General features: G+C 41.4%; 1 protein-coding gene across 13 annotated transcripts in view; it reads left to right on the forward strand.

The window, feature by feature from the left end:
- The window catches only part of dlgap2a (discs, large (Drosophila) homolog-associated protein 2a), a 152,102-nt gene that overhangs the window by 86,871 nt on the left and 43,993 nt on the right, over nt 1-21,238 (forward strand). For all 13 annotated transcript variants that reach the window (XM_058090768.1, XM_058090769.1, XM_058090757.1 and 10 more), the window contains 2 exons: nt 5,129-6,273; nt 13,718-13,926. In XM_058090768.1, coding sequence (XP_057946751.1) covers nt 5,129-6,273; nt 13,718-13,926 — 1,354 coding nt within the window. The remainder of the gene's footprint in view (nt 1-5,128; nt 6,274-13,717; nt 13,927-21,238) is intronic.

The raw sequence follows: 21,238 nt of genomic DNA on the forward strand, positions 1-21,238 counted from the left end.
TATTAGTATATTAGTATTAGCATATTAGCATTAGCTTGAAATTAGATCCAATGTAAAACTTACTTCCTCTGTAAATTTCTCTCATAAACACACTCCTCACTACATGTTCAAAAGCTAACCACTGCAAAGTGTATATTTTCACCCTATTACACTTTATTACCTTTAAACCTTGACTTGAAGTCCAGTTAGAGTTTGAGCCGGTGGAGGAGTGGGAGCTGCAGGAGCTGCAGGTGATAGTCGGTTCAGCTATAATGCTATTTAAATGCTAATGTGTTAAGGGCAGCAAAACAACCTTTATGTACACGTGGGCTGGGCAGCGACACCAAACCTAATCTTAACAAATGAGCCTCATTCACTTTTATCCCTCAATAAGTCATGTTGTCAAGGTGTTCTTTTTCAAGAACATACACTCTTTGAGAGGATTTATTTTCTGTTTGTAATGTACAATTAAATTTCTAATTAATTAATTTCAATGTTCACAGCATGCCGTCTTATTTTTTTTATGTAATTAATTTCTAATTTTCTAATAATTTCTAATGAAAAACAAAAACAGGCCTTAAAAGTATCATTATGTTGTAAAAGTACAGTAGGTGTGTATTTCATTGTCACCCACTTACAAAAGACACCCTTCATCCATGGATGCAATTGTCACCTTTGCAGGAAAGCCAATAATGGGGTGGCAAGTGGGGCTTGTATCCTCATAGACACAGAAAGCCCCCCCCCATCCACAGATGTCACACACTTGTCTCTCTGTTTGCAAAGCTATTATCACAGACAGCTGCTTTCTGCCTCATAAAAACGCTGAATTATAATCCAATAGAACCTCGTTTTTTGGAGGATTCAGTTTTCAACTAAAATCATTGCTATGTCTTGGTTTTTGTACACTCTCGGTTATTGTGCGGGCTAACAAAATAGTGTGCGAGTGCCCGAACAAAGCCTCTTTGTGCAGTGGTAGTCCGAAGAATTGATAGTGGTTCTTTCAGAGTTGAAACACTATGGACAGATTCCAACCAGGAATATGTGTCCTTTATTTGCTCAATTCCTCCTAATAAACAGTGTCGCTGTTTCCCTCCAAAAGAGTCTAGGGTTCTACGCCCAAAAATGGGGAATAACAAAGGTGTAAAAAAGTAGTATTTAATTCTAGGAGCAACAGAAAACAAATCCAACAAAACTAGGGACAAAACAAAAACAGCACGAGGGAGAGAGAAGCAAGAGAGCACTGCTTGCTGCCTTGCTGCCTATGTGGAGGCTCCATCTGATTGGCAGTCAGACACACCTGGAATGCACCTTCCAGGTGTGTCACGTGAGGGGAATCACACTAAAGTATCCCACACACTACGGGATGTAACAATAGCCAAGCAAACACTGATGAGGCATTCAGGAGCACTGTATATTAGATGGATGGTATAGTATAATTAAAATACGACTGCAAAAAACTATTGAATTCAATGAGTAAGAAGGTAGCATCTGTATTGTAAATGTTCCTGGTCAACACATGTTGCAGGGGGAATGTTTTAAGTGTGACACATAACAGAAAGTGAGCAGGGGCAGTTCTGTAATGATGATTGTACCCGCTGCTGAACTTTACAATAAAGTTAAAGTGAAACAAGTTCAAGTAAATAAAGTTAAAGTAATAAAGTTAAAGTACAGCATATAGCTGTAATTGTCTACTCATTAAAGTTAAGTCTAACAAACTAAGATTTGCTTTATTTCTTCTGGGGAAAAATTGACTCGGTTTCCATACCGCAACCCTACCAAGCGGCATAGAAAATGGATGGATGGATGTTTTGGTTTTCGTCTGACCTTTAGGAATGGATTAATGACAAAAACAGGGGTTCCGCTCTATTTTCAAACTATTATGCAATCACGTTTGCATAATGCATCTACCCTTTTTCTCCTTTAGCTAAACTTTCAAACAGCGAAATTCTGCAGAGGGAGAGATGTAGTGCAGAAAGAGAGACACAGGGAGGATTAGTCTGTCATCTGTGGTATAATCTTAGGAAATGCCACAACTCTGCTAGGGGATAATTTATTCAGCACAGCTCTCTGGTGTACCTAGGAGAGTCAAGAGTCACGGGAAAGACATCAAAAGTTGGGAAAGAATGCAGTATAACATCTGTCCATAATCAACTATCATCCTTCTGCTGCAAGTACCGACAAGTGGAATACGACAAGTTTAGCAATGTAGCTCAGTTGCTGTATAACATCTTTGATAAGCATTTTCATATAGCCTGTAGAAAGCACTTCCTCTTCAGGGAAAACGTCTTATCTACTTCCCCCCCGTGCATGCTTAGAGTAGCCGAGATTAATTTTACATCAGACGGCCAAGTGGATTTCCTCGTGTAAGCCTGGTAAACAACAAGAATTTGTTTTCATCTCAACAGATGGAGAACGACAGCAGAGCACGGCTGCACCTCAGGGGTTGAGATCTTAGCCCTCATTAAAAATAAGTTTGGCAAAGGAATAAATATGATCCACTTTGAAAGATGAAAATGAACATTCACCCTAAATCACAGTAGAGTGAGGACAATGTTGAATGTAGGGGCTCGGTGTCATCATTTCAACCTTATATTTCAATGATTTTTACTTTTAGGAGTCAAGTTTGATTATAAAACACCCATTAACGATCTACTCGACCCAACAAAAATCCTTACAGTTGAATAATGATATGTTCATCACGTATATTGTACCAATAAATCCTACAACTGGCTGGGAGATTTTAAGTGTCTGCACAGTTTGCGATACAAGTGTAACCTGGAGGCAGATCTCAACTACACTATTGGGCTGTTCACGCAAAACCAGGCAACGAAAATCCAGTCCACTTTTAATTGTGATAGTTTATACTGTACATATCTGGATCTTTAATCCACTTTGACTGAGAGTCTTATCTAAGCAAAAGATCAATGTAATCTCCTCATAATATAGTCATTTTCCTTATTGCATTGTGTCACCATAAGCCATCCCGCACTTGAAAAGGCTGAGAAGATGTTAGAGGACGTGTTTTCAACTCAACTCCAGTGGATTTTCTCCAGTTTTATTTCACACTGCAACTCTTTACAGGAGCTTGCGGGTTGGGTTGATAACCTTTGAATCAAAGAATAGAATCAAATTACAACTCAGAGTAACCACAGTTGTATCTTGAAGCAACAAAAGTTGTTACATAGCAGGGATCTCATTGGTCTTCTCTCGGTACAGTCATTTAAGTTGTGGTGTTTCACATCGGTATCAAGTTGGCATTATATTTGGATAGGAGGTTTGCATTTTTAGCATCACACTCAGCATAAGAATTGTAATACTCTCTGGTGAATACAAGTACAGTCATGTTATGCTTATTTTTAACAATATAAGCCGAATTTAACCAAATACAAAGAGAATATTTTATTAAAGAGAAAAGCATTATAATAGAAGTTGGCCGTTTTGTGGTCATTTGTCATTACATCGAGGCATAACGTCCTCAGAATAAACTGTCGTGATGGGAGACACATGCGATAGTATCACCATCATAACACTGGACACACTATGTGTTTATATTCACTCAGCAACCGCACATAAATAGTGTTTTGAGGACAAGACATTCATTCATTCATTTGTTTTCCACCACTTCTCCTCACAAGGGTCGGGGGTGGTGCTGGAGTCTATCCTAGCTGTCTTCAGGCGAGAGGCGGGGTTCACCCTGGGCTGGTTGCCAACCAATCACAGGGCACATATAGCCAAACAACCATTCACACTCACATTCATACCTATGGACAATTTGGAGTCGTCAATTAACCTAGCATGTTTTTGGAATGTGGGCGGAAACCGGAGTACCCGGAGAAAACCCACGCATGCACGGAGAGAACATGCAAACTCCACACAGAGATGGCCGAGGGTGGAATTGAACTCGGGTCTCCGAGCTGTGAGGCCTGCGTGCTAACCACTCGTTCGCCATGCAGCCTAGGACAAGACAAAATTAGTACAATTAGAACCAGATAGTAAAGTTGTTCAGTGACACTCTAAAAAGTTAGTTTGTACCGTATCGTGATACTGTGTATACCTGGCTTCCCCATAGGGCCAAAACAAGCTCCAAACTAACCGTTTAAAAAACAAAATATCACATTTGCAGTCCAAAAACCAGAAGCTAGGTGTAGAACACTAACTAGCGAGCTGGCTGCTCCTAAAGTACAGCCAATCACAGACAGGCAAACCATGTAAACAAAGATGTAATAGGTTTGTTAAGAGAGTGATCAAACATGCTGGCATCAATTGGCATAGCCTGTGTCAAGCTCAATACAAGTGACACTGCAGACATATAGGATAATTTATCAGCATACACTGATCATATGTTTTTTACGGAAATCAGCCAATATTGTTGGTCGATCGATCGGAGCGCCCCTGTAATAAACTCCATAGTTTTCTTACATAGACTAATTAAAATGGTAAAGTGAAGGAGCCTTTGTTCGTAACGGTCATCCATTCAGGACAGTTGGGCCACATTTGGTGACCCAATCCTAAGGATGTCTGTCACGCAATATGTCTCTCAGACTCTTCTCTGGGTTTTGATGGATCACACCAGAACCACACACTGATAGGCTGTTATTTCACTTTGCATTGGATAAATGGCCATGCAGGATCCAACCTTCTCTTTTTTTATATCTGTCTTTGTTGTCCTCTCCTTTTAGCAGACACATCTGAGCAGGGAGTAATGACAATAAAAAAGCAGTATAACGGTAGAAAAGATTTTGGTGAATACTATTTCAAAACTGGAGTTGTATCCAATTGGATGAACTTTGTTCACATTGTGTTTACAACTTTTACAATTCAAATTCTTGTTTGTACATTCAAAAGTCACTTGACTGTTTTATTGGAGCTGAGCTTATTATTGTGAAATGTTTTCTTATGATACATATTGACACCAGCTCCTCTTGTTCTCTTTCATCTACGTTTGCTTGTTTTGTGGACCAACGTTTTTCAGCTTGTCGCTGGCAATTTTATGCGTTATCAGCATGCATTGTCCCTCTCCAAAAGTAATTCTAGAGGATTCCAAAGAACTAGAATCATGAATACATTTTTATTTGAATAGTATGAATTATTTTGACCATGGAACAAAATGTCTTTTGATCTAATAGTATTTCTTTCACGCTCATTTCAGACCAGCAGTATTCATGGTCGACCACACCGTACTTCGATGAGGAAAGCTACTCCCCTCCACCCAAAAACATGAAGGGTCTCTCCGGTGGCCGCCCCACCCACCTCCAGCTCACCTCTCCCACCTCAGCCCACACCTGTGGCTACGTAGATGTTGACCATTCCTTGGAGCATCATCTTCACCATGGAGATTCACGGCCCCCATCCTACCTCCTCAGCCCGACTGAAAGCTGTCCCCTGGAAGGTCGTCACCGCTTCTCACCACGGAGCTCCATCCACTCTGAGTGCATGGTCATACCAGTGTCCATGGCGCCCACGGACCACTCTGTCGCATGTAGCACTTTTCCACGCATGCACTACGGAAGTGCTTCGCGGGACAGCGGGGGCAACACTTCTGGTGGCAGGGATTCCCGGGATGATTGCGGCTCATCATCACATGGCGGTAGCAGTAAAATGAACCGAATCCCGGCAAATCTTCTAGATCAATTTGAGAAGCAGATGCCGCTGCACCGAGATGGCTTCCACACGTTACAATACCAACGTACATCCACTACAACCACAACTACAGAACAACGCAACGAAAGCCCCGGACGGATACGTCACTTAGTGCACTCGGTACAGAAGCTCTTCACAAAGTCACATTCTCTTGAAGGTTCATCCAAGATGAACGGCAACAAAAACGACTCACACCGGGACGGCTCGTATCATCATCACCACCATCAAGGCCACCACAAACACAGCAAGCGCAGTAAGAGCAAAGATCGCAAAGGTGACGGGAGCGGGAGACAGCGGTCGGGAGGTTGGTGGAGCTCAGACGACAACTTAGATAGCGACAGCACATATCGGCCACCGAGTGTTATGTCCCGACACCCCGTGGACCAAATCACTCACTGCTACCCTGACTCAATGCACAGCCACCTGGCAGGAGACCTATCGCTAAAGACTTCCAAAAGTAACAATGATGTCAAGTGTTCAGCGTGTGAGAGCATAGGCATGGCACCCGAGGGGAAGTTCATGAAGAGGAGCTCCTGGTCCACGTTAACAGTCAGCCAAGCGAAGGAGGCTTACAGGAAGTCTTCGCTCAATCTGGAGAAACCAATGACACCAACAGACCTCAAGCCCAACCTCAGGCCGTGTCACTATCTACAGGTGAGTTCCTTGGTCTCTTGATTCATGAGATATTGGCCATTTAGTTCTTGGATGAAATGGCTTGATTTAAAAGGTTTTTCCTTCATAAGTGCACATGCTCCGATCAGCGTTCCGGTCATCCAGGACCGAAATCAGCCGATACACTAATGATTCATTCATTCATGTTCTAGCGTTTATCCTCACGAGGGTCACTGGGGTGCTGGCGCCTATCCCAGCTGTCTTCAGGCGAGAGGCGGTGTACACCCTGGACTGGTCGCCAGCCAATCACAGGGCACATATAGACAAACAACCATTCACACTCACATTCATACCTATGGACAATTTGGAGTCGCCAATTAACCTAGCATGTTTTGGAATGTGGGAGGAGAAAACCCATGCATGCACGGGGAGAACATGCAAACTCCACACAGAGATGGCCGAGGGTGGGATTGAACTCGGGTCTCCTGTGAGGTCTGCGCGCTAACCACTCGACCGCCGTGTAGCTGGAACGATACAATACAGGGCAAACTGACTAGTTTATAATATTGTAGAAAAACTGAAATAGTGGCTTGGGTTGCAGGCATACTGGAACCTATCCCAGCTGTCTTTGGGTGAGAGGCGGGCTACACCCTGGACTGGTTGCCGGCCGAGGGTGGGATTGAACTCAGGTCTCCTAGCTGTGAGACCTGCAAGCTAATCACTCGACCAACCGTGCAGCCTTACACTAATGATGCATATTTCAATTTATTTATGATGACGAGTGTTTGTTCTTCAAATGCTATGTTGACATGGTTGTTTTTGTTTCAGCATGGGAGGGGGATGCTGCCCAAGGTGTTAGTTAGTAGTTAGGAGAAGACATTATGCAGGCAGGGACAGTAAATGGACAGTAAAAAGAACTGCAAATTGGCATAAGGGGCTGTTGTTGATTTCTTGGTTGTTTTGTCTTCTGCCGTTTGATATTGTATCAAAATTTGCCCTAAGCTTTTGTGCATGTATGACCTTTTAGAAGATGTTGGTGTTGATTCGCAGTTTGCTCACATCTCGTATTGCCAATCAGTCAGCATATTTGACAGAATCATTTTATTTATATGTTCCAAAAAGAAGATAATAAATAGATTCTAAATTGTTAGCCCCAAGGGGCTTTCATACAGACTCAATAACACTGCTGTTAAGTTTACAACAATATGACATCGGACAGGATCATGTACGTTCCGCCTGCAGCCAAAATAAAATGAACATGTCAGCACATTGGATTAGTGTATGGATTAGAGTCCGCTGTAAACTGTAAGCTAATACATCTCTCAAATTGACCAGTGGAGCTGCAAAATAACATTCACTTTATGCTTGCTGATGCATAAAATGTTTTCAGTAGTATTTTGGAAGTGAGTAGACGCTACTTTCATCAAGTCAAGTGCAGTCGCCTGCAGTGAATCTTACCCTTTCTTATTTTTTGGTCACCGAACTCAGGTAGAGTCTAATGTGCAGCACCATAAACATTTCTAAAAATATCCACTCCTGCTTCCTGCCGCAGGACTATATATAGCCCTGCTTTATCAATCCAATCCATGCGGTGTGACATCTCTACCCACCCTTGCAGGGGAATTCTGCAAGATGCATGGAAAAGATGGGAAGGAAGTTGGAAATACAATCAAATAAAGTGTGTGAGCCCCATTATGGGTGAATTGAGAAAGTCCAAATGAAAAGGCTCAAAAAAAGGATATTTTTGAGCCTTGTTACTACTGCTCTTACTGTGGAGCACAGCCACAAAAGAGTCATTTGGGTCCTCATGTGGCACACTGTCAAAATGTGCTCTATTTTAAGTCATCAGATGAAAGCCATTTAAGTCAATGATTGTTGTAGTATTTCTGGAAATGGCACAATATTAGGGGTCCTATCCTCGGACGGATCCGGTTGCCGTATCACGTTAGTAACTCTGGGCCACACGCTAACATGCTAGGTGTGGTAATGCGACTCAAAGATGAGAACTCAACATTTCCATGCAGACATGTTTGTGATGTACTGGGGTTAATTTTTGGATGTTGGTTCCGTAGCTGCAGCGGTAGTTGCCCTCACTGTTCCCCTACTGCTGTGTCATGGTGCGGTGAGCTCACACAGAATTAATACTACAAACCATAAATATATTACGATAGCCTTGTAGAGAGTGTAACCAAGCTGGTGAGCGTTACTTTAATGTTAAGAGAGTCGGAGCTGCAGGAGACATCTTTTTTATTATTATTATTATTATTATTATTATTATTATTATTATTATTATTATTATTATTATTATTATTATTATTATTATTATTATTCTCAGCTCTCAGAGCTGTTTTCATAATCATATTCAATTCCGAGTTCTTCCCGTGCATGCATGGGTTTTCTCCGGGTACTCCGGTTTCCTCCCACATTCCAAAAACATGCTAGGTTAATTGCCGACTCCAAATTGTCCATAGGTATGAATGTGAGTGTGAATGGTTGTTTGTCTATATGTGCCCTGTGATTGGCTGGCAACCAGTCCAGGGTGTACCCCGCCTCACGCCCGAAGACAGCTGGGATAGGCTCCAGCACCCCCGCGACCCTCGTGAGGAAAAGCGGTAGAAAATGAATGAATTAAAGAATATTCAATTCCACAAATTCATGTTTATAACAAAGGTTATTTTTATTATTAAATTTTTAAAAAGGATCGCTACCGGATCGGAGCAACTATTAAAAAATCGCATCAGCTTGGAAGCCAAAAAATGTGTCTCGGGACATCTTTTGTGTACAGTACTGTGCTTTTTAAGGAACAATGTCTGCATGACCTCTAATGTAACAATACCATGTCAAATTGCTATGAAATACTTGCTGTCCTCTGCTGAATTGAAATTGCCTCCAACTTTTCAAGCAGAAATATGTCCAGGGACTGTCTGCCCTCTTTGTTTGTCCATGTGTGAGTGAGGGTGTTTGTGTGGGGGATATTCATCATACACCAGATGGTTTCATGATATCCTAGTCACCTTGTTTGCAGAATACACAAAAATGTGTGTGCGTGGACCTTTTTGACAGCGTTAGCTCACAAGTAAGATGTTTAAATGGACGTTGTGAGGGTCAGGGCGAAAATGATATTGGTGTTTATTTCTCTGAAATGATAAATGTCGCACAATTAGGTCAGACATTCGCTAACACTCTCTCATTGCCGATGTCAAGTCAATTCACACATTAGCCCCAGTTAGCCTTTACTAACACAAACACTTGTTGTCATTTACTGATATTGTCAACCCTCTCATTTTTTCTTCGGGACACAACCCAGATAAAAATATTTTACACCTCTCTTCAGTTCTACCAGAGCAGCACAGCTTTGATATTGTTAAAATACACCAAAAACAAATTAAATCAATATAATGAGGTCAAATTTGATTTGCATCTCACATGCATGGCACCGCGGCTCAATGCAAACCGGTGACTCTTCCCATCCCTAATGAGTATATACAGTAATATACTGTATTTGCTCTCCAGCAAATACTGCATACCATCACATGATAGTGGTTCTAATACATGTGGAAGTGATGGAGAGCTTTGTCAAGTGTAGTTACTGTCAACTGGTAACTAATCATTCTTGCCTTCATTGGAGGACCCAAGAAAGGACCAATAGAGTAAATGGAACACAGCACCTGCTCCAAGACACACACTATTTCCATGCAATTTTACAGAGAGGAAAAGCAAGCTCCGTTGGTGCCATTGCCAATAATGAACCATTTTTTTTGTACTTGAATGCCCCTTCTTCTCTGTGAACATCCATTTCTACATCTCTGTCTGTCCCACTGTTTTTAATTTGATGGCAGGGACTTATCCATCTTGGTAAGAGGGGTGCTGGATATTGATACAACTGCAGGGTTAATCAATGAAATGCACTGTTACTGCTGGAGCTTTGGCTGATGCCAGCCATGCTTCACAGGACACAAACAGCACAAACTCCTGATCAGAATTTGAAGACAAATTGAAGAACTGCAATTTACATTTTGTATTGTTGGATTTTAAGGAGGTTCAAAGAAAGTTGATGAGTCAGTCCTGATGGTTTCCAATGTTACCGCCATGACAGTTCAATCCCACCTTAGTTGTTTCCCACACGCCATCATGATATGGGGAACAAGGTTGTGCAAAGGCGTCAAACAGCAGCTGTGTAAATGTTGCAGGGGGCATCTTCATGACTGAAAGTACTCATCTGCGTGGAAATGAGTGTGGGGTTTTCAAGAGGACAATGCTAAGTCCTCACAATGCCCGCCTGAAGGAATAACGTCACTTTTTTGGACAATGCATGTTCCCCTGATGTAAAGAACATTTAGGGATGGATGGCAAGGGAATGTTCCATAAATGGACATCAAGTCCCAGACTATGGATGCCATTGTGAAACCATCTTCACCACCTGGAGCCGCATCCCCACTAGCCATGATGTCAAACATTTGTCTCACTCACATTTCTTCTTATTTGCATTGTGAAGCTGTGCTTTGAGCCAACTTGAAATTCAACAGTCTGAAATTTTTCAACTGGTCATTGCTCTAGGGCAGTGATTTTCAACCACTGTGCCGCGGCACACTAGTGTACCTTGAGAAACCGTCAGGTGTGCCGTGAGGAATTATCCAATATCACTTTTTATAATTAACATTATTAATCATCATTTGCAAATATTATGTCAATAGCCATTATGTCAATAGTATACATGGACCCAGATATTCCAATTGCATTTGGTTTATTTGCTCAAACGGAAAGAACTGAACAGTGATGGAATATTCCTTTAACCAATCCGATTGAGGTATCTTGTGCCCGCTCAAACGGAAAGTTGTCAGGGTGCGTTCTTCTTTGTCGTGTTTTTCTTCTTCTGTTGTTTAGAGCAATATTGGTCCGTGTGGCAACACCTACCTTGTTCCTCCGATAGACTTATTGATGCACGCGTGAGGTCGTGGTGACATTTTGTAACATTTTTGGTTAGTGGTGTGCCACAAGATTTTTCCAATGTAAAAAAACGTGCCGTGGCTCAAAAAAGGTTGAAAATCACTGCTCTAGGGTATTTCCACACTGCATAGGAAGCAAACTAACATCCCTTCAACAATCACAATTTTAATATTTTACCCTGCAGCTGGCTTCCACTCATGTTCTTGGAAAGTCTGAAGGAACATTTAGCAATTGTGACTGCATCATTTGAAATATCAATTCTTACATTTAAGCTGTGACTTTTCACAACAGTCCCAGGAGAGCAGGGGCGTAAACATCACTGGCACAAAACGTACCAGGCGCTTATTTATTTAGCAACAGAGTCATGAAAAATGTGCTGCATAATAATGAGACGGGTCACACTTGCTGCTGACACCATTGGGGTGTTCTTGCACTTGCATGATGTCCTGTGAGAACTGTGTCTTTTCTCAGATCTTTTTTTTTTTTTTATCTCAACAGGGAGACACCTGAGAATGTATTAAGTTTATCAGCCAATCCAAATTAAACAAATCTTACCACAGCTTGCGCCTTTCCTCTGGCATTCTGTTCATTAATTAGTCATCTAAAAATACCAAACCCCTCCAAGACTTAATTAACCCTTTGACTCCATTTGGTAGCTTCTGCATATCTGTCTTTGGCAGAGAGATGAATGACTTTTAGCAAAGAGTGTGAACGCCATATGTGAGAAGTATTGGGAAAGATACTTCCAAAATATTTCATGCTTGTAGATGTACAACTGCACTGCATTGTACCTCTGGGTTCGATTCCCCGCTTGGGCATCTCTGTGTGGAGTTTGCATGTTCTCCCCGTGCATGCGTGGGTTTTCTTCAGGTACTCCGGCTTCCTCCCACATTCCAAAAACATGCTAGGTTAATTGGCGACTCCAAATTGTCCATAGGTTTGAATGTGAGTGTGAATGGTTGTTTGTCTATATGTGCCCTGTGATTGGCTGGCGACCAGTCCAGGGTGTGCCCCACCTCTCGCCCTGGGGATAGGCTCCAGCACCCCCCACGACCCTCATGAGGATAAGCGGTAGAAAATGAATGTATCGTTCCATGAAACCAACTGTCCAAAGAAAGCATTTTACATGTTGTTTACTCACTGTTGAGCGCAACTGCTAAATAACCCGCCATGGGGCCAAATAAAATTGCGAGAGCACTTTGATAAAGATGGTGAGAAACACTAAGTCCGACTCAACATCCATTCGTTGATTGTCATTAGGATGTATGGTTTTCTACATGTAATATTATAAAAATGTATATTTTGTTCATATTTTCGGTTGTCTTGAATGAATTAATTGGATATTCAGTTTAAAGATCAACAGTGTAATGGTCTCTCCCAGAGCATATTGCTTGATGGTGTGCGTTTACTGAGACAAATAACCCGACTACTCATCCAATTCTTGTCAACGTAATTGTTGCAAAGCAAAATGTACAATATGTGTGCCTGCATGTGAGTGTGTGATGAGCTTATAAATAATCATTAGTGCATTGCAGGAGTAGATGATGTTAGCCCAGCAAATTCGAGTCTTCCCTACTGACACCTATTAAGTTACAGCAGTCCCACATGCTGTATAATGATTATGTGCAATTATCAAGTCACATTTTTTATTGGCACCTTGATTATGAGTCAGAATATATTTAAATCTACATAATCTTCTTTGCACAAATGTTCTGCTGGCGGCATGAGTTATGTGTAAACGACGTAGGACAGCCTATTTTCCTTTGTGAATTAGATGATCCAAACAAGAAGCGTTTATTTGCCAGTAGTTATCATAGTCAGCCAAGACAAATGTCATAGTATTTTGGTCTGGATTTTGTAAGACTGGAGAAATGATAATAAATCCACAGCAGCTGTTAGAGCTTTATGAAAGCTGGTGTATGACAAGGGTTGACTGTAACAGTGTAAACACTAGGGATGCGCCAATCAGAGATACTGATACCGATCATCCATGAGTGCGATTAGCCAATACCAATCACATAGATTCCCAAATGTCTTCCATTTATTGATGCAATACATCATTGGACGATTTTTCCCAGTAATTCCGAAGCAGATTTCTAATGGGACGTCAGCCACTGCAAACATCCTCAACAAATTGTAATGCTTGTGGTTCAGGAAGACGTAGTCAACGATGCAATTTCCATTTTAATATAAAAAAAAAATTTATGACACCCTTTTTTTTAAAACTTGAAAAATTTGGGGTAAAAGACAACATTGTGTAAACAAGCGCTCGCAGAACCAGAGTCGCACACACACCTCTACACCAGCATTCAGTGCTAAACTAAATTAAGCCAGCTTACATTCTGTAAAATGAGCTTTGCGGCCAACTTTTTGGGTTACTAATGAATGGTCCGCCGATGAAATACTTCCCCACACAAACATTCCTTCCTTAAAAAAAGCCTGACTGAGAGAAGAACTCCAGATACAAATACTTAATCATGCGCTGGCAACGCTTAATAACCACATAACCGTACAGCAATAATGAATTATCTTTCTCCAGGTGCCCCAGGATGAATGGGGAGGTTATCCCGGCAGCGGGAAGGATGACGAGATTCCGTGTCGACGAATGCGGAGCAGTAGCTACGTTAAAGCCATGGGGGATGAAGAGAGCGGCGAGTCGGATTCCAGCCCCAAGACCTCTCCCCAGAAGTTGGTGCGGCCAGACGCTCTGGCCATCATCAGACCCAGAGACCTGCTGGACTCTCAGAGGTACACCACATGCAACTCCTGTAGAGTTTGCCTCTACTTCTGCTTGCATGATGCTACTCATATATTTGCTTGTGGGCTCAAGAAATAGATTGTCCATCTTAAAGGGGAACTGCACTTTTGGGGGAATATTAGCTATAGGCGTTGTGTGCGTCTCAGCATCACAATTCCTCAAGCTACTCCCTAGTAACGCTACCTAATGGTGCTGGTACTGTGTCATTAGCGTTGGAGACGTTCCAGTAATGTTTTAAATCATCAAAACATAGCAAAATACTGTAAGTATTACATTTTATCATCAATGTACTTGTTCATACATGATCACAGCATGTATATAAAACTATCAAAAGGGCTTTGAAATAGATTTGTCCCAATGACTTGTATTGTTAGCTAGCTCATATTAACTCATTTGCTGGTGTTACAATACACAGTAAAGGGACAGAAATATGTGTTAGTATTGTAAATGATGGGCCCAATCCCGCCCAAAAAAAGTGCAGTTCCCCTTTAACAACCCATGTCATTGTTTCCCTGTTGTTGTTTTCATGCCACTGTGTGTATAAGTATGTAAATTATTGTGGAAAAAAAGCACCAACATTATCTTTGTTGTTTGACCTTATTTTGACAAACAAGCCAACGTGGAAATACAGTATGAAGAGGAATGGAGTAAGCAGAATTGCACACAAAGTACAAAAGAGAAATTGTTGTCGTTTGTACTTTTTTCTGTGTAACTTTGCAGAAGGGTGGCCAAGTTTGAAGTGATAATATTTTGGTGAGGATCTGGATAAAGTGCAGATACAGCTGTTTTTATATATTTTGGAGGAACTATCACAAGAAATGTTCACCCACCCTTCAGAACCATATCGGTGGCACCTATGTATCTGTTTATCATCCTGCAGGAACCAGGATGAGGCCAAAGAATTAGCAAATATGTACTTCAATATGTACTGTATACTTATATACGGTGCATATTTAGTTCCTGAGGGTGCAAATTTTTGTCGTCGTTTTATTGACTTTCATTTGTTTTATATTACTTTACCACAAAATCTCTACTTTTCAACCACCGCTCATGTTAGTCCCTCCAATGCCGCTACATAACCGAGATGACAATACTGAGGGAGGTTAGGTTCCATTGCTGCACACTCACCGACATACTGACAGTGGACTTCTCAATGTCAAAGCACTTCAACACTGAAAATGCTAAGTGTAAATATGGACAGTTCCAAACTGAGATGTGACCAAGGTCACAGCAAAGAAAATGCCAATATGTTAGAGATATGTCACTGTAATCCATCTCCTAACAAAAACAATCCAATAATGTATTTTTGAGTTTCTGAGAAAAGACTGTCGTCTTGGCATTCTACTTTCCACTTCCATCTCTGCTTTTCAAAGAAAAAATATCAAAACAGATTTTATTTGATCCATCTGCTTGTTTAAAACTCCAGCGCCTTGGGGCTTTGACAAAAACTACAACAGCGGATCGGTGAAAAAGCAAACAAAATAATACATATAATCAATTTCAAATCATTTCTGACTAATGCCGTAGTTAAATGTGTATTAAACAGCAGGGAAAGCGCAAAGGTCAGGAAGTCTTTGAGAAGCATAGAAGGATTGAATATACTTAATTAATCTATTGAGTCCGCCTATTAAAATATGTAAAATAGCTGAGGTCACTTGAGTTAGTTTTCATGCTGAGAATAAATTGAAAATTCAGCTGCGAGCGATTTATGCCGCCCACCCCCTGTGATTGTTAAATGCTTTACTAAACAAGCTAATTTAATGGTTAGGAATCACAATCTCTCTGTATTGCTGTATTGCATAATAATTTCTACTGTGGATAAAACACAGAATCAAGATCTGGAGGCTTTGTTGAAATCATCTTATTCTGTGCTGATTTAAGAGAGCATGACCTGGTAGAGAAAATGTAACACAATGTACCCACATTTTGGTTAGCGGTTTGCACAGCAGTCCTATGCTTGTAGAGGCAGATCGCCAAAGTATTTACTATTTTAACTAAAAAGGACTTACCCGATTCATTCAATGCATTTACCAATAAAGAAGACTCCTGCTTCTTAAAGTTTGAGTGGTGACATCACATTTTTGGAGGATCCAAATTGCTTGTGTAAATGTGTCAGCCCTGTGATTGACAAGCGATGGTCACGGTCAGATGAGATTGGCTTAGTCGGTAAACATATTTCAATACAAGAATTCTGCATTACTGGGGTACTTCCTTGGTCCAGTCTTGCGGGGAATGGTCCGGAGAGGCTCGGCAATTAACTTGAAGTTGTCTCTGTGAAAAGTTTTGCAGGAGCTTTGCAGATTATTTTTGGCTAAATGCAAAAGTTGGGGATAATGGACAGAGATTCCACATTCATTCATGTATCTATTTTCTACTACGGTATTTTAAGCACAATAAGGCGCCTTGAATTTTCTCAAAAATCGGCAATAGCGTACATATGTACAGTATGCACGCTTAACATCCGCCACGCCTCTGCTACTGTGCAAAAACAAGTGAAGCAAATTAATTCAGAGTTTGCCGTCATTTCCAGGAGGATTAACAAAAGAACTCCAAGCGCTGGACATTAGCGTAAACAGGGCGTTCAAAGTGAAGTTGCGAGCGGCGTGAAAGAGATGAATGAAATATGGCGAACACGGAGGCAGCGCCGAGTGAGTTACGCCCCCATATTTGAACGTGATTGATTGGGCTAAGGTATCCGCTCTAACTGTTGTCCGAGCTTTGACGGAAAGCCGGTATCATTGCTGAAAAGCCACCTGACAAGGAGACTGACTCCGACAATGATGAGAGGGAACCCGGCATAATTGGCCATGGATTTGTGGGAGAAGATTAATTAAAAAGTGTATTGCTAAATAGTAGAATAAAGTTCCATTAACTCACTGTTTTGCTTCTGTTGCCAGATGCTGTTTTAGCATGCGCTGTTTTAGCATGCACTTTATAATACCGTGCAACTTATATATGTGTTAAGTACAGAAAAACCCTCACAAGGGTCGCAGGGGGTGCTGGAGCCTATCCCAGCTGTATCCCTGGACTGGTCGCCAGCCAATCACAGGGCACATATAGACAAACAACCATTCACACTCACATTCATACCTATGGACAATTTGGAGTCGCCAATTAACCTAGCATGTTTTTGGAATGTGGGAGGAAACCGGAGTACCTGGAGAAAACCCACGCATGCACAGGGAGAACATGCAAACTCCACACAGAGATGGACCAACGTATATGTACTACCTAAGTTGTTTACCTTACAGTAAATTATCTTTATTTGCGGTAAGATACGAGCAACATCCCTGTGTGCCTTGGATAGTTAAAGACCTCTGTTTATTACGGACATTCTCCCCCCTTACTCACAAAACTGGTCTCTCGAGTATTCACCACAAAAATGGCTGAAGGTCCCGAGTAACACCATAAAACCCAAGGTGACTGAGTTTTTCAAGCCGTTGTACCCAAATCGATAAACGTCTCTTGCATTTGTGACCCAAGACTCTTGTAAAATGTTTATGAAGCTGCTGAAAATGTTTTATTCAAATGAGCTTGTGGTTAACTTTCTCTCAAACATGGAATGATGTCTTCTAAGGGTAAAAATATAACATCTAACATCAACTCAACTCTCCGGACAGCATACATTGCAAGAGTATTGATACAGGATCAAAATGAGTGCCGTTCTCCGAAACGGTTCAAGCAAGTATCAGAACTCCTTGGTAATGGCACCCTTGGGGGCACTCCTGGTGTTTGAAATGAATTCAATAACAAAGCTGCTCCTCTCCACTCAATAACACTGCAGCAGCAATCAGTGAACTCGGAGTCAGGCCTCACAGCCTGATCCATGCTGGTCAATAGCTTCTTTTTAGCACAGCCCAGCAGAGTCTGTGTCTAAGCACTAAGCGAGTCATTATTCAGAGAGGCCTTGGAGTGCAATAACTCCCTGCTGTTGCATCATTTCAAATCATTCATCATTTACAGCCATTCAGAATGGATCGTCATGGCCGGTTTTGGGAGATGTGAAAACATTCCTCAGCACAGGGGCCTCGTATATCACGTCATATTTCAAAAAGAGCTATTGAAAAGGACAAATGCTTTTTTCAGTAAAACATCACTGTAATCCTCCTTCTTTCCAATCCATTTTGTCATCGTATGCTACCCGGTGGGGTTTATTCAGAGTCGCATCTTTTACTGGAGATTGATGGATAACATCCAAATGTTTCGAAAAGAGAACATTTGCCAGCCAGGACTTACGAGTGAAGATACAAGTGAAGATACAAGTGAAGAGACGATGTAATCACACAGTAGAAGCAAAGTCACAATATTACATTACCTGCTCAATATGTGAGCTGTTAAATTGTTAAAAGGGTATAATTGCAGCGGGATGTAGGGGAGGAAAGATGCGGGAGGGGAGGAGAATGTATCAAAAGTCTTGGAACTACTGCAAAAAAACATTTTAAAAACACAGTTAAACCAGTTCTAACATATTAATACACTATACACATAATAAAACACTTCAATCTAAATTACATTACACATAACCCTCCCAACTGCAAGCGTGCCGTGAATGATCGTTTGCTGCGACCAGTCCAGGGTGTCTTGCCCAAAGACAGCTGGGATAGACTCCAGCACCTCTGCGACCCTTGTGAGGATAAGCGGTAGAAAATGAATGAATGAATAACCCTCCCAACTGCAAGCGTGCCGTGAATGATTGTTTGCTGGCGACCAGTCCAGGGTGTTTCGCCCGAAGACAGCTAGGATAGGCTCCAGCACTCCTGCGACCCTCGTGAGGATAAGCGGTAGAAAATGAATGAATGAATACCCTCCAAACTGCAAGCGTGCCGTGAATGATTGTTTGCTGGCGACCAGTCCAGAGTGTCTCACCCGAAGACAGCTGGGATAGGCTCCAGCATGTCAGCGACCCTCGTGAGGATAAGTGGTAGAAAATGAATGAATGAATGAATATGCATAATCCAGAATTGCCTACTCTCGTCGTAGGCAATTGGAAGCCATCAGGATGGTTAGAAATGGTCACCAGCTCCGTCTAACTGGGGGGGGTGTGCCAATGAGCAGTGTCAGATTAACACTGTCAGTGTAAGAGTACATTTCAGTGAGCAGAGTCTGCATTTCAGTTTTGAGGATGTGACATTAAGAGCGGGGGAATCATTATTGTTAGTCAGTGTGTGACTATCGGTCATAACAGGCTGCAGCTGCAAGGATACGTGTGTGTGTGTGTGTGTGTGTGTGTATCATTCACTGCACTCTGAGGTCAGACACAAGGTCATCTTTGCATAATGTCAGCAAATGATGTGCTTATGAGTTCATAAGCAGAAAGAACAGAATGGCCGCAACAGACTGGAGATTTTTGCAGTAGTATGGAACATGTTCTACTCTCACTCAGACAGGAAAATTCATCAGATAGACCAGGGGTCTCAAACTCAATTTACCTGGGGGCCACTGGAGCTAGGGTCTGGGCAAGGCTGGGCCGCATCAGGTTTTCAAAAAAAACCAAAACGCATTTATTAAAAACAGAAAAATATACAAACTTTTTCAGTGCTTTGGTTCCGATTTTCTACAATAAAAGCTCTGATAAAACATTCCACTGTTCTCAAATATCTTACTTTTTATTTTTCCGCACAAAATAAGATGAAAAATAAATAAACAAATCAAGAATAAAGAAAATCAATCAATCAGTAATAAATAAATATAATAATAATAATAATAATAAAACGGCAAATAATAAAAACTTAAGAAACCACATATAGTTGGTGGGTAGACAAATTATTTTTTTCAGATTAAAATGAACAAAGCATTATTAGAGCCCTGTAGACATGACAAAACACGACTATAGTCACATTTATACTCTTTTTATTTACAACTTATTGCGCAACTGCAGGGTCTTGAGACACATGCTAACTCGCAAACTAGAGAGCTAGCGACCGAAACGGTAGCCTTCAAGTTATTTCCTTTAAACTTAAATAGCCAAAAACTTACCACTTCCACACGGATAGGGAGGATAACTATTAACAGTTATTTAACCTTTAACATGAACATTAATCAAACGTAATTATTTTTTCTGGTTACATGATACCATACAGCATCCATATCAAACTTGCGCGAGCCGCACTAATATTAAACTTTTATATCATGGCGGGGGCCTCAAACTAGTGTCCTGCGGGCCACATTTGGCCCGTGGGCCGCATGTTTGAGACCCCTGAGATAGACAAATACATTAGAATCTGTGTTTTCTGAAAAGTCATATAAGATGAGTTTACACATAAAGGTTGTTTGGACTTGTTGGGATGGAATCTGATTCCAGAAAGAATGAGCTGGATTTCCTTTGCCCTTGCAACAATTTGATGCCCTGTGGGGGAGGGGGGGGGGGGGGGCTTTGAGAGGTGTCAAACTACAATATGACAGCTGAGGCAAAGCATATAAATGTGAACAGTCAGTTTGCGTCACCTCCTTCCATCCTTTTCTCTTTCAAGCCCCTTTATGGCTTTGGTGGTTGACAAGGTCGTGTCTGTGTTCATCTCATATAAAATACATCACAGCCACTAGATCACTTAGAAGGAAGGAAAGTTAGATGACCAGGATTGTTTTAATTAATAGTTATGAACACCCCTCTTCTCCTACTTTCAAATATTGAGTTGGACTTTTTTTCGGACATGAGTTGGACGTGCCAGTGACATGTTTCAGATTGCCTTAACTAGTCGTACTCTTTTCTAGTCATCAACCAGCAAAGCAATTACTTAATTATCTCAATTCAATGCAATTAATGATTGGATATGAGGTTCAAATTATCAGTGTCTGACATGTGTCATTGTCTCTGGTTTGTGATTATACCGTTTCAGAAATTCAGAAGAAAGCAAAACTACAAGAAACGAGGAGAAATACTTTCAATGCTTTTATACTCTGTTTTGTTGCATTTTCCTGGTTTCAGTTTTTGAGTACAGTCTGTACCATACAGATAAATAAATAGATATTATCAGTTTCTCAGTAGTACAGCCCTGATCAAAATCTATTGGGAACATTGCTCCAAGTGGTGAAGATGTCTGTCTGGAACTGATGGCCATTTTTATAAACTTCCTCTGCCATCCATCCCCGAAATGTTCTCTATTGGATTTAAATGAGGGGAACATGCGGGATGGTCCAAAATGTTATTCTCCCTGAAGAAGTCCTTGGTCAAGCGAGTATTATGAACTGCAGCGTTGTTCTGTTGAAAAAGCCAGCTGTTACCACACAGACGAGGGCCCTCAGTCATGAGGGATGCTCGCTGTAATAGCTGCATGTAAACAACCACCGTTTGACGACCCTGCA

Source organism: Doryrhamphus excisus, chromosome 13 (assembly GCF_030265055.1).
Source record: "Doryrhamphus excisus isolate RoL2022-K1 chromosome 13, RoL_Dexc_1.0, whole genome shotgun sequence".
NCBI lineage: Eukaryota > Metazoa > Chordata > Actinopteri > Syngnathiformes > Syngnathidae > Doryrhamphus > Doryrhamphus excisus.